The sequence below is a fragment of the Cryptosporidium andersoni genome, assembly GCF_001865355.1.
Source record: "Cryptosporidium andersoni isolate 30847 chromosome Unknown contig_9, whole genome shotgun sequence".
Lineage (NCBI taxonomy): Eukaryota > Apicomplexa > Conoidasida > Eucoccidiorida > Cryptosporidiidae > Cryptosporidium > Cryptosporidium andersoni.
The window spans coordinates 14,663-27,232 of NW_027122820.1; the positions used below are offsets into that span (position 1 = coordinate 14,663).

Here is a 12,570-nt window from a genome sequence, read left to right on the forward strand (position 1 = left end):
TCTATCTCTAATCAAAGGTAATTTGTCTATTGAAGTGCTCACTATATTTTTTGAATGAGTCTTTAATGTAATTGACGTAAGTTCTTGGAACATAAGAGCTTGATAGAGATGGTAATCGTAGTAACAATGAAGAGAGCTTATCCAACTCATCTTCAAGGAAATCTTGCTTGTGTGCATTATGCAATGTTACTTTTGAGTTTAATATATCCCAAATTTTGTTTATAATGAACATAGTAATTCTACTGCAGATATGATAAAAGAAAATCTTTGGTATTGATTTTGTTATGTTTAAGAGGGATTCTGTGAGGAATTTATCAATAAGTTCTACATTAGATATTCTAGTAATACTATCCACTTGTCGTGAACAATTGGTAGAATTTTCAAGTGGGAGAGTTTCTTCGATTTCTCCATTTAATGTCCTAAATAGCTGACTAAGCAAGCTAGTAATAGGATGAGTAAATTGTTCAAATATGTCGTTAATTATTAAGATCCGCAAGTTACAAGTGAACTCACAGAACTTTTGGCTAAGACTTACTAGAACTGGGTATATTTGTGTACTGTAATTGTTGGGGTAGTGGCTGATGTTGCCTTTGTCAAATTGTCCATTAATATTTAGATAACTATTGGACTGATGATTGCTACTTATTTTATTGAATTGGGCTACTTTTTCATTGTTGGTTACTTCACTTTTAGGTTTAGTACCATTACTTAGAGTTAATCGACTAAATTTATTAATCTTATTATTCTGATAGCTGGTATTTAACACTTGATGCTCATCTAATATTTCATTACCACCTTCACCTTCAAACTTGCATATATGTTTCTTAGTATGATTATCTGATACTTGCAACTTTTCTGCAATTATAGTTTGTAATCTTAGTAACATCCAGTCAAGATACATTGTTGTCCCCAAAGTTACCGACTTATATTCTAAAAATAAATTATTTACAGAGTATAAGTCTGAAGGAGTAGATCGTGAAATAGATGTCTGTGAAACGGTTGTTACCACAGCTTCTACAATAGATTCTAGAGATGTATTTGTCGTACGAGTCTTAATAACTGGATTTTCAGCCCTATCTTCTTTTATCTTAGATATATCTGAGATATACTTCGTAACAATATCAATGATAAAGATAATAAAGTACTGACATATTTCATCAAATATCAACATATGTTCTATAGAAAGTAATATACTATTAATTTGCTGAAATAGTATGGTGGAAGAACTCCAGATAAATGGAACCATATCAATGCTATTCTGTAAAGTCATATATTTAGTTACTGGAGTTGGAGTTTGCAAAATTTCGCTATTTTCAATCAAATTAGGGATTATTGAATTAGTGAAATCTTGTTTTTTTGAATCAAAATACAGAAGTATATATACTATAAAGCAACTTGTCAGTAATCCACGTACATTTGGTAATGATTGACTCTGATCTTGTGTATTATTCTCTTTGTAATCTGTAATAAAGTATTCCTCCTTAAATGTAGTTTCGGGCTCAAAAATATCCAGATTTTCCGAAAGGGTCTTCTTAGTAGCTTCTAGTTCATGCATAAGCTGCTGTTGTTGAAGAGATTGAGCAAATCTGGATAGAACTTGACTTTCAAATTGGTGACATTTTTGGCTATATTGGATGAGAAATAGATGTGATATTGAAAGTCCTACATCACCCAAAATCTGTAATAGGTCACTTTTTGTGTAAAGAAAAAATTTCTCAGTTAATATTTTAGGAACATTCCATTGTATAAGGAAAATATCTCCAAATTGTTGATCATATTCTTTAATGCACCTTCTATACCATCCAAAACGTCTTTCCAGATATTCTAATCCCGTAGTAAACTGATTGTTCACATTTCCTTTTGTTGAGATATTAGTATTCATTAAATTATCAGTGCTTGCACGACTAAATAATTTCCTGTAAGGTACCAGCAACTTTGTAGTAAAAGTATCAATAACATTTTCGCGAAACTCTGTACCTAGGATATCTGTACAGAAACAACAAAATCTCATCTGCTTCCTAAATGATTCTGGAGCATTTAGTAAGTGTGGAGGGCTTGCTTTAGATTTGTTTAACTGGTCTTCAGCTAAGCATTGCGAAAATAGGATATATGGATCAATCAATGCGACAAAATCATCAATTATTTGCTGTTTTAAAGTAGAGATCATTGTATCAATCTCTACAATAGATCCTTTAACCTGCCTTACAGAAAGAGTATTAGGTATATCTAAGTTAGTTTCAGCCTCAGCCATTATCAAATTTTTCTCAAAATTCTCTTCTATAGAAATCAAATCATTAAAGTAGCTTTTTAGACGTAATACAACAGAGAGGAGTGGTACCATTGATTTATAACTTCTATTGTTTAAGCTTATTTCTAATTCCTTCTGTGCTGTGGTTAACATTGAATATCTCTTCATCAATACAATCGTGTTAGTTAAATTCTTTTGAGCTATATCCAGTGTATGAATTTTATCTGATATATCATTTATACTATTTAAAGCATTCTTAGACATCTCATCCATTTGTAATAAACTAGGGAAAAATTTTTCTTCCAGAGTACTCATAACAGTATTATAAATTCCAGGGATATCTTCAGATGCTAGTTCATTTATATCTTGAAATATTTCAAGTTCTAAATTATTCAGTCTTTTTGTAAGGGTATTGAGTACATCATCTAGCTGTGTTAAGCTTTGTTCATTAGGAAATAGTTTATTAACATACTCTATAGTGTCAAATTCAGGCCTTTGTAACTCATCTTCAAAATCTCCATATAACTTAAAAAGTTCCCTTTCTGTCTCCTTATCAAGTAAAAAGTCTTCTTCTATAAGAATTGTATTCATAGAAGATGAAAATGAACCAAGCAACACTATTCAGTACCTACCACACCCTTTGAGTTAACATTTTACCGCCTTAAAATGTCACTACAGAACTTAGCTATAACTATTGCATGCATGTAAAATATTGTAAGTAGAAGATAGATGTGATGTTAGAAATCACCATATACATAAATTTAAGGTAATTAAATGCTCAGATTCCCCTTATTCATAAGAAAACTACTAATATTAAGGCTTAGGAAGATAAGGAGATATATTAAATATAGACTATAGCTAATGGTTACTAGTGTATTGAGGGAATATTAGTGAGCAAATGTACTAACAAAAATCACAAAGCTTCTAATTCTAAAATCATATAGCTAACAAGTTGATCTTACTTTGTAATATATATTGGAATAAATGTGTTTTAATCTCTTTTTTGTAGTGAATGCCAAAGAAGACGTGGTGTGTATGCTACTGGCGTAATGTCGCCGAAATAATTCTTTTGTACCTTTAAATTGAGATTTTTGAGTTATAAGAAAGATTTATCTAAGGGTAGATATACAAAATAAATTGTATAAGATTATTTTGATGTATTGGATACAGAGTTAAAATTAAAATATACAAAGAGCTTAGAGTGATTTAAGAGTACATCCTTAATGGTGCTTGGGAAGTACATACTGTACTTCTTTTTGTTTACTTGTTTCTTAGATCAAACGATACAGTTGGAAAATGCTAATCTTATTGATGTCAATATTTATAATAATAGTCAACTACACTCAAGGCCAGAAAATGAATATGACAGAGTAAAAGATGAAGAATGGATATCACTTTCCGCAGAAAGAAGATGTCAACTAATAATTGATAAGTTAGACCATGACACTTTAGTGACTAGTGAATATGCTCGTTTAAATTTAATAATTTATTCACTACTCAGACCTATTCCAGTTGAAGATAATGGGATTTGCCTCAAACGCCTAATAATATGGCATTATGAGAAGGTTGAACTAATTAAAAGTAACCCAAAAATTAAAAATTATGAAGATATTTTACCTGTTAGGCTATTACTTCTCGGAATGTCCCCAAACCAACACCCTAAAGAGTCAAGAAATTTAGCAGAAATACCTAATTTTTTAAATATTGCCTGTAAACATTTATTATCACAAAAACCAAGGGTTAGATGGCCACTTAATGCTGCCAGAAATCATCCTTATATAGCTGAGATATTCGGTTTTCAAAAATTATGGATATATTCTACAACAGAAGTTCTTTCTGCATGTGCCCAACATATTTTTCAGACTTCTAATGGATATATTATTAGCATACTTGTTTCAGCAGAACAACTAGTTGATGAGACTACATTTTATGACTTAAAGAATGCTTGGAAGGATCGTATTAAAGGCTCAATAGAGCAAGTTAGAATTGATATGGATATGGAAGAAAATAAAGTTAAAAATAAAACTCTAAGGGCTAATGTGATTAAACATGATCCACAAGAAAAGGATATACCAAAGGAAGTAAGACATTATGGAAAACTGGAAATCGAAGAGATTCCAATGAAGATACCAACAGAAATTAGGTTCTCACCTTTAAAACTCCCAGTTCCTGAATTGCCAACTTCTGTGTCTTCGGAAATTTGCTCTGAGGTCCAAACAAAAGAGATACCAGGGATGTCAAAATATAATTTATTTCCTGGGTTCTCATCACCAGAAACATTTTCTTCAATTATTGTACCTTCAGAATATCCCTATGAAAATCCCCACCTGACTCCAATACATCCAGATGACAGGGGAAACGTTAATTTTAAAGTCTATCGTAATTTTTGGAAAACTCCATATTTAACAGAAACAGAAAAACATTTAGGGAAAAATACCTTGGACAAATATATAATTAAAAAATCAGGAATTTCATGGCCTAATATAAAGGAAGATGCATTAAAGTGGGAGAGTAATATATTGAGTAGACAATTCCCACCAAAGATAGAAGTTTACGAGGTACCTAAGATGATGGAACAAAGGAAATTAGTTTATCCATATGAAATTGATGAAACCGGAATATTATCACATTACAACTATGTATCTGATCAGGACATTGATAATACATACAAGTATGATAAATATGCATATTATGATGATGAGGAATTAGAAAGACAAAGTAAAAAATACAGTGACCCATCATCTTATTTATTAAAGGAACCTTTAGTCATTGCCGAAGATCAGTCTACACAGAATATACCAATATTGAAGTATGAGGGACTAGTGGGTAAGAGATTTATTAATCCATTATTGACTATAAAAAGGGATGTCAATGCAAAAGATAATGTATTGGATGAAGATGATGAAACTATATACTTAGAAATGAAGTTTCGTGAAGTAGCGAGACGTGCAATGATCAATTGGTTTTATGATCAAAAACCTGAAGGTTATAGGATAAATGGAAAAGATCGTGTAGTTTTAAAGCGCATATTTCAATGTATTGACAAGATAGATCCTGTAAGGCATGAAGAGCTGCTGACTTTCGGAGATAATGAAATAGTAAAAGCTGTTTTAAAGAAATACAATAACAATAGAATTATTAATAGAAAACCTTCTAAAGAGATAGAAAAAAATTTAGTTACATCAAGTAAAAAACGCCCTTATAAAGTCAATGTTTTGAAATCTCGTAATAGAAATAGGCATGAAACTCATGAAGATACAGAGGAGTTTCCATCTCAAGTTTTGGAAGAAGAAATTATCACTTTTGTACCATCTGGTAAAAAATCTCATTATTTAGCAAAAGATAAATATAATTTTTCAAATTTACTAAAAGAGGAACGACTGAAAAGATTCCATAAATTATTAAGGAAAAATATTGAGTCGAGATTAAAAGAGATTGAAAGTAAAGATAACAAAAAGATTGTAAATAATGAGATTGAAAGGCTTAAAAAACTTTTAGATGATGAAAGAAAATATAGAGAAAAGTTGGAAAGTGAGTATAAGAATAACTTGGAGGAACATGCCAAAATTATGGATATTTTAAAGAATAATCAAGAGAAAATCCGCAATAAGATGAAGGATGAAAATGAAAAAGAAAAGGCAAGATTAAGGGGTGAAATGAATCAATCAATGGAACAAATGGAAGTAGCTTTGAATGTAGCTTCATCTACTATTGGAGATTTAGAAAAACAAAATGAATTTCTGAATAACAAATTAAAAAATCTTGATGAAGAAAATAAAATGATCAGAATGATGATAAATATGAGAGATAATTATATGAAAGAATTAGAGAAAAACCACTTTGAGGCAGAGACAAAGCAGCAGAAACAATTAAATGAGATGAAAAGTATCTATGAAAAACAGCTTAAAGACTTAAAGAACAATATTGAAAATAACGATCCAATAACTGGATTCAAAAATATGGTGGAAAATTTGGAAGTAGAAGCTCAAACTCAGTTAAACAGAATAGATGATACTCAAATGAACGAGAACAAGATTAAAGAAGTAATTAATCACAGAATAAGGGAGAGAGAAAAACAACTAGAGTTAGCTTATCAAAGACAGAAACGTAGAGATGTGGAATATTTAGGTTATATACTGCAGTTACTTGAGCAAAAAGGTACCATGAATGCTGAAAGAGTTGCAAATGAACTTAAGGATAGAATAATACAACTTGAAGATAAACAAGAAGAGCTTCAAAATACAAGAGAAGAGATAGAGATTGTAAATAACGACTTAATACAACAAGTTGAGCAGCAACATGAAAAAATAAAGGAATTAATGAAGCAAGTTGAGGATATGAAAATTCAACATAATACTGCTCATGAAGAACTTAAACTAGCTAAAATAAAATTAAATGATATAGAAGATGTAGAAAAAATTTTGAAAAAGAAGATGGAAAATATAAAGAGTAGTGGTGCTCCTTCAGATGAAATTTTAGAATATTTGAAGAAAGCATTAAGTGTAGCTGAGAAGGAAAAGAAGACAGCAAAGAAAGATGTCGAGAATGCAAGGATCGGATATGATCAGAGTGAGGTGGGAATGCAAACTGCAATTAAGGATCTGGAGAACGCAAGGGATATTTATGAGAAGAATAAGTCTTTTGAAAAACAATTGAATGAAGAACGAGAGGAGAAGCTAAAGAAGAGGAAAGAAAGACTACAGAGAGCTAAGGAGGTAGGTGTTTCACAAGCTAACTCCGATCTTTTAAAATGCGACATAACTCCACTATTAGATCACGAACTGGAAGAGTTAAATAGACTAAGGCAGCTTGGATTAGAAGAACTTTCTGATACAGATAGAATTAATCTGATATCCTTAGGTCAGAGGCAGCTAGCAACTAGAGAGGTCTCATTTGAGGCATCACTTGCATCAATAAATAGTAAAGTTACTAAAGAGCTCGATGAAAAGGAGATTGAAAGTGTTTCTACATTGTGGGAAGATGCAGCAGAGGCATCAATAAATAGTATAGAGCTCGAAAATTCAAAGTCTGATATAGTACTAAGGAAATTAGAAGAACAAGACAGATCAATTAAAGCTATGAAGGATATTTTATTAGAAACTCAAGGTACAATCGAAGAACTTAACAAACAATTAATATTACATAGGGAGCTATCGAATTCAGAAAAGGAACCAATTCAGATATATAACGAAAAAAAGGGGGTTGGTGTATTTGAAGAGTCAATGATCCCGGAAAATACACCTTATCCTATCCATACTCAAAAGATAAGTTATATGGATTCTATATCTCCTAAAGAACAGACTCCATTGGTGGAACCTGATACTATAAAGAGTGAAATGACCTTGGGAAGTGAGGTTTCAGAGAAAGAACACACAAGTGAATTAAATAATAAAGGAAGATCTTATGAAGATACATCAGAACTTTCACAGTCACAGGATTTTTCTGAAAACTCAAGGCTTTTAATAGAAGAACTTCTTGAGAAGACAAAAAGAGCGAAGGAAGATGGTCCATTATCTGTGCTAAATCGTAGAGAAAGTTCATATACTCCAGTAATAAAACACTCTATAAGTGCACCTAATGTTAATCCTAAAGAAACGTTAGTAGCCAATACAATATATGAAGATACAATAAATAGTCATAAACAAAAAGAGGGACCTGTAGAAAGAAATGTATATATACTGCATGATGTCCAAATTCCAAGACCGCCTTCTAGCTCAATAAAGTGTGAAGGGATTGTGAAATCGTTTCAGCGTTCCTTAAAACAATTTCTTGATAATTTTCAATCAAACGGCAAAAAATTCGAAGTTTTATCTAGAACTGTACTTCCAGGACTCCAATATGATGAATGCTATAATTCCACAATCTCAATATTTGAGACTTATGAGGAAAAGTTAAGCAAGAAAGGTGCCCACACAAGGGTAGTCGTACTACTGACAGATTTTTTAGATTCAGGAGTAGTCAGCTTAGGTGACTTTCGTGGTGCTGGCTATATCCAAAGCAAAATACCTTATATTGTACAAAATATGCTAGGAGCTCTAAAGTATAACTCTGGAAGTACTAGTATGGTTGAAAAAATTATTAATAACTTTCCTTCAGAATGGATACATGAACATATTAAAACATGCAAGGAGCTACTTTCAGGAAAGAGCATATTATCTATTTCAAAATCTGGTTTATCTCCAACATCTACAACTGGAAGATCTGATTCAATATCAATACCCTTACAAGAAGCACTTTTTGAGCTTACAGATATCCCACCCATAATACTTGCAAATTTGGAGGTTGTACCAAGACCAGATCGTGAACCATGTGTAAGAACAATGAGGAGAATGAAGCAGAGATTAGGAGAAGTGAAGGGACTACTAAATAGTCAGAGTGAGTTGAAACTGAAACACAAACTAAAATTTCAGGACCCTCAAACAAAATTGTTCATATTTACTTTGGAAGATACAATACCTTATGAAATATCAGAAGTAACCCAAAATATAGTACCTTATTGCGAAAAGTACATAGAAGAATTATTTATAAAAATGAGTAATATGAGGTGGATTGCAATACCAAAATCGAATCCATTGGTGAGAATCATGGTTATTCCGACAACAAATAATCCAGCACTTCAAAATGATAATATAGATGTAACTCTTTGGAAAAAAAAAGCTTTAAAATTAGCCTTTGCACATAAAGATATATTGGATAATTGGACAGGTACTACTTTAACGAAACATTTGACTGCAGAAGATTTGTCAGCGAAAACTTTCATGAGTGATGAGAGGGCAAGAGAATTAATAATTCAGCTTTTGGATACATTGAATCTGAAAGATCCTGAAGATATAAAATTTTTAGAGGATAATGGTTGGGGTATAATTGACGATAAATCAGATGGGAAGTTTACAAGACGCCCAGTAGAAGGTATATTGTTTATAGTACGTTCAAGTGATGTAATTCCACCTGGGACAGAGATTGATCCTCGTTTTTTATCTATGGACCCAGATGAATCCCCATATATATTAGAACATGTAATTAAAAAATATAATACTGTGTCAGAGTCAACAGAGTCATCAGAATAAATTTTACCTTGAATTTTAGAAAAATTAGATAATTATAAAGTGAAATTTTGTCATATTCTAGGTAAAAATTATAAAATAGCTTAGGGCTTGTTAAAAGTTAAAATTTAGGATTAACTACTTGCTATTCTTGTCATGTAATTTATATTGCGAATTAGCTTGAAAAATTGAAATTACTTTTTTAAAGCGAGAAGAAACCCACTACTATAAAAGTCATACACTTTGGAGCAAATAGTTGAAACCTCGATTTTTAATCCTTTAACCAATGTATATAGATTCTCTAATATTAACTGGTGATCTGAGTTAATAAATCTTATATTCTCAAGTTGGTTGTTGCCTATTCTTGGATTGAAATTTTATAATTTTTTTAAGTTTCTTATAATTTTTTGTATAAGACTTAGTGTTCACAACCAACATTGGGATAATAAGCATTTCTGTGTTAGTAGCAAGAATTTTGCTTCTTATTTTATGCAGCCAAAAGTTCACGTTATCCATATCTTGAGGGGAATTTACATTTCTTATTATTATGACCTTCTTCTCGCCTAAATGAGATTTCTTGGGCCCAAAAGAATATTGCAGTATATTATTTTCAAGGTTCATTAACTCTTCCCCAGAAACTGTACTATCACTTCCATTTCTATACATGCACAAAATAGTAACCCTAAGTTTCTTGTACTTATTTAATCCTTTGCTCCTAGCAAGCCTCGAACAATCTTGCACATCTGCAAGAAAACCTAGAGGAAAAGCTTGCTGCATAATCAATACAGGTGCATCTCCAAATACTCGTTGGTATCGGAATTTTAGATATTTGAAAGCACGTGCATAGAGTCTGACAGCATATTTGTTGTATTTATAAAGTTGAGTTTTTCTATACATCCCTCTAAGTATAGAATAACCTTGTAAAGCAAAAATAGGTTGATCCCATCTTTCAATTAAGTGGCCCTGGAGATGATCAGAAGCATATTGCTTGCATCCATACCTTTCGTTACCTATAGAAACCGGAAATAACAGATAACTTGGAACATTTGTAACATCTGAAGACTTTAACATTGCAACTATAACCCTATTTAGTACACTTGCCACTTGGTAACTAGATACATTTCCAATAATACATGTAGAGACATTTTGCTTATGCTTCATTATTCTAAATATTCCAGATATCACACACATCCAAAGATTTTTGAGAACCCCAATATAAATATTGATTGATTCGCTATAAACTAAATTAAATTGAGATACTTTCTCATACTGGAATTTTTTCATCTTTTTGAATATTTTAGCATAATCCCTATCCTTGTGCTGCTTTTTGAGGGGCATTTGTTCACGAATTGCCTTTTCTAGATCATCATCTTCCATTGGTAAACTCACTTCAGATACTGGATTCTGTTGATAACCAATAAAAAGAACCCTTTTACCTTTAACAAATTTTAATTTACGTCTTTTACTTGTAATGTACTTGTGGACTGACTTCATCAGTAGCGTGAAATCTTCAGAAGTTGGAACATAACTACCTATAGCAGTAAAAGGTACCATTGGGAATCTTTGCTGTACAATTTTTGAGTTATCCTTAATTTTTTTTGGAATTTTCTGATAATATTTTGCAGTTCTGATCTGCCTTGTGTAGTTCACATACATTTTATAGCAAAAATATGTCATGTAGCTCGCACTTTCTATATATAAAGCTATATCCTTTACTCTATAACTATATTTTTTCCATTGCCTCTTACTTAAACGATCACTCATTGCAAGTAAGACATATCTACTTGGAAGATTTTCTTCATCTACTCCGATACCTCCTCCTACTCCCTTGTCTCTTCCTTCTAAATTCAATTTGTGAAAAATATTCAAAATATTATACTTTCTGTGTGGTTTCTTTAACTTTTTGGATTTGTATTTCCGAATAAAAACATCATATTTATTTTCTACGCATGTTTCAGGAGGGTTTGAAGTAATTATTATATACTGGCCATTTGGAGACACAGTTGCAGATGGTCGATCTCTTATTGCTGAAAGTGAGTTCAATTCATGAACTGGATCTTTTTTTATTCTTTCAAAATGTACTAAAGATCGAGGGATCCATGGAGATATCTCAATTACAGAATTTTTTTGAAATATATCAAAGTCTGGTATTTTCTTATAATACTCAAATCTAGGTCTTTTATTTAAACTTACTACCGGTGTATTTAGATCCTTTAATTTACTTGCTTCATATTTGTATTCAAAAGGTTTTAAATCTCTCTTAAAATCCCAATTATCACTTTTTAAGTAGTGCATATATTCCGTAGACATCATCTCTTTGGGCTTTTCTTCATAGTATGTAATACCATTTGAGGTTGAGCTAGGGATCTCTTCCTCAAATTCTGAGGTCTTTTCAGAAAAGCTTGGCTGCAAACTAAATTCACTACCATATAAACTTTTCCCATTATATGTATCTTCTATGTATAAATTTCCCTTTTTATTTCCTTCTTTTAAATTATTGTTTGAATGATTAACATAAGGTGCATTATGTATGGGCTCATCTAGTTTACTTGTTTCACTCATTTCACTTGATTCATAAAGTCTATGTAATGCTTCTGGTGCATTCATCTCATAGTTTTTAAAATTTGGCTTTGAGCTTACAATAATAGGTGACTTTATTCCTTTATTTCTAATAACTTTTGAACTATCTTCTACTTTAGAATCATATTCAGATAAGTTGTATAGAGGTTGGCCATTATATGTTTCACTCTTTACTAGAACAAAATCTAACCATGCAAGTACTAGTGAAAGTAGAAGCTTTGAGTATTTAGGAATCATTATTTACTATATTAGTATTCATCAATATTACTCAACATTCCTTAAATATTATACACCCATTGAAACTGTGTGTTATACCCTGCACACTCTGCACACAGGAATCATCAGTAATTTGAGATCTGCTTGAGCCAAATTCTGCAATATAATAAACAAGGTATTTAGTATTAATAAGGTGTTTTCAGTTAGAAAAGTTGCAAAAAAAACATAGTGAAATCTTTTTTATAATCAAATTTAATATTGCTATTAAGGTGCAAATGATGGAAGATACTTGTATTCAATTTGATCAAGTATATAGGAAGCATAAAACTTTGAAATAAGACAGATAAGATAAATTAAGAGTATAAAGAGGCTTTTAAATAATTAATTGCTAACTTTAAAATATTTCAGTAGCTAGATTCTAAAGTTTGGATTAAAAGTGCTGATTTTTTTAAGTAGCAGTAATCGAAGAGCCTAAGAGAAATA

General features: G+C 31.3%; 3 protein-coding genes across 3 annotated transcripts; 1 reads left to right on the forward strand and 2 right to left on the reverse strand.

The window, feature by feature from the left end:
• Positions 1-7: 7 nt before the first annotated feature.
• Positions 8-2,839, reverse strand: cand_016250 (uncharacterized protein; the record flags this gene model as incomplete). The annotated part of the gene is made up of 1 exon (XM_067211859.1): positions 8-2,839. The coding sequence occupies one exon, from the start codon at positions 2,837-2,839 to the stop codon at positions 8-10; it is 2,832 nt and encodes a 943-aa protein (XP_067069311.1).
• A 632-nt stretch (positions 2,840-3,471) lies between these two features.
• Positions 3,472-9,315, forward strand: cand_016260 (uncharacterized protein; the record flags this gene model as incomplete). Its single annotated transcript, XM_067211860.1, has 1 exon — positions 3,472-9,315. One exon carries the CDS (start codon positions 3,472-3,474, stop codon positions 9,313-9,315), a length of 5,844 nt encoding a protein of 1,947 aa, XP_067069312.1.
• Positions 9,316-9,633: 318 nt separating this feature from the next.
• Positions 9,634-12,108, reverse strand: cand_016270 (uncharacterized protein; the record flags this gene model as incomplete). The annotated part of the gene is made up of 1 exon (XM_067211861.1): positions 9,634-12,108. One exon carries the CDS (start codon positions 12,106-12,108, stop codon positions 9,634-9,636), a length of 2,475 nt encoding a protein of 824 aa, XP_067069313.1.
• Positions 12,109-12,570: the final 462 nt, after the last annotated feature.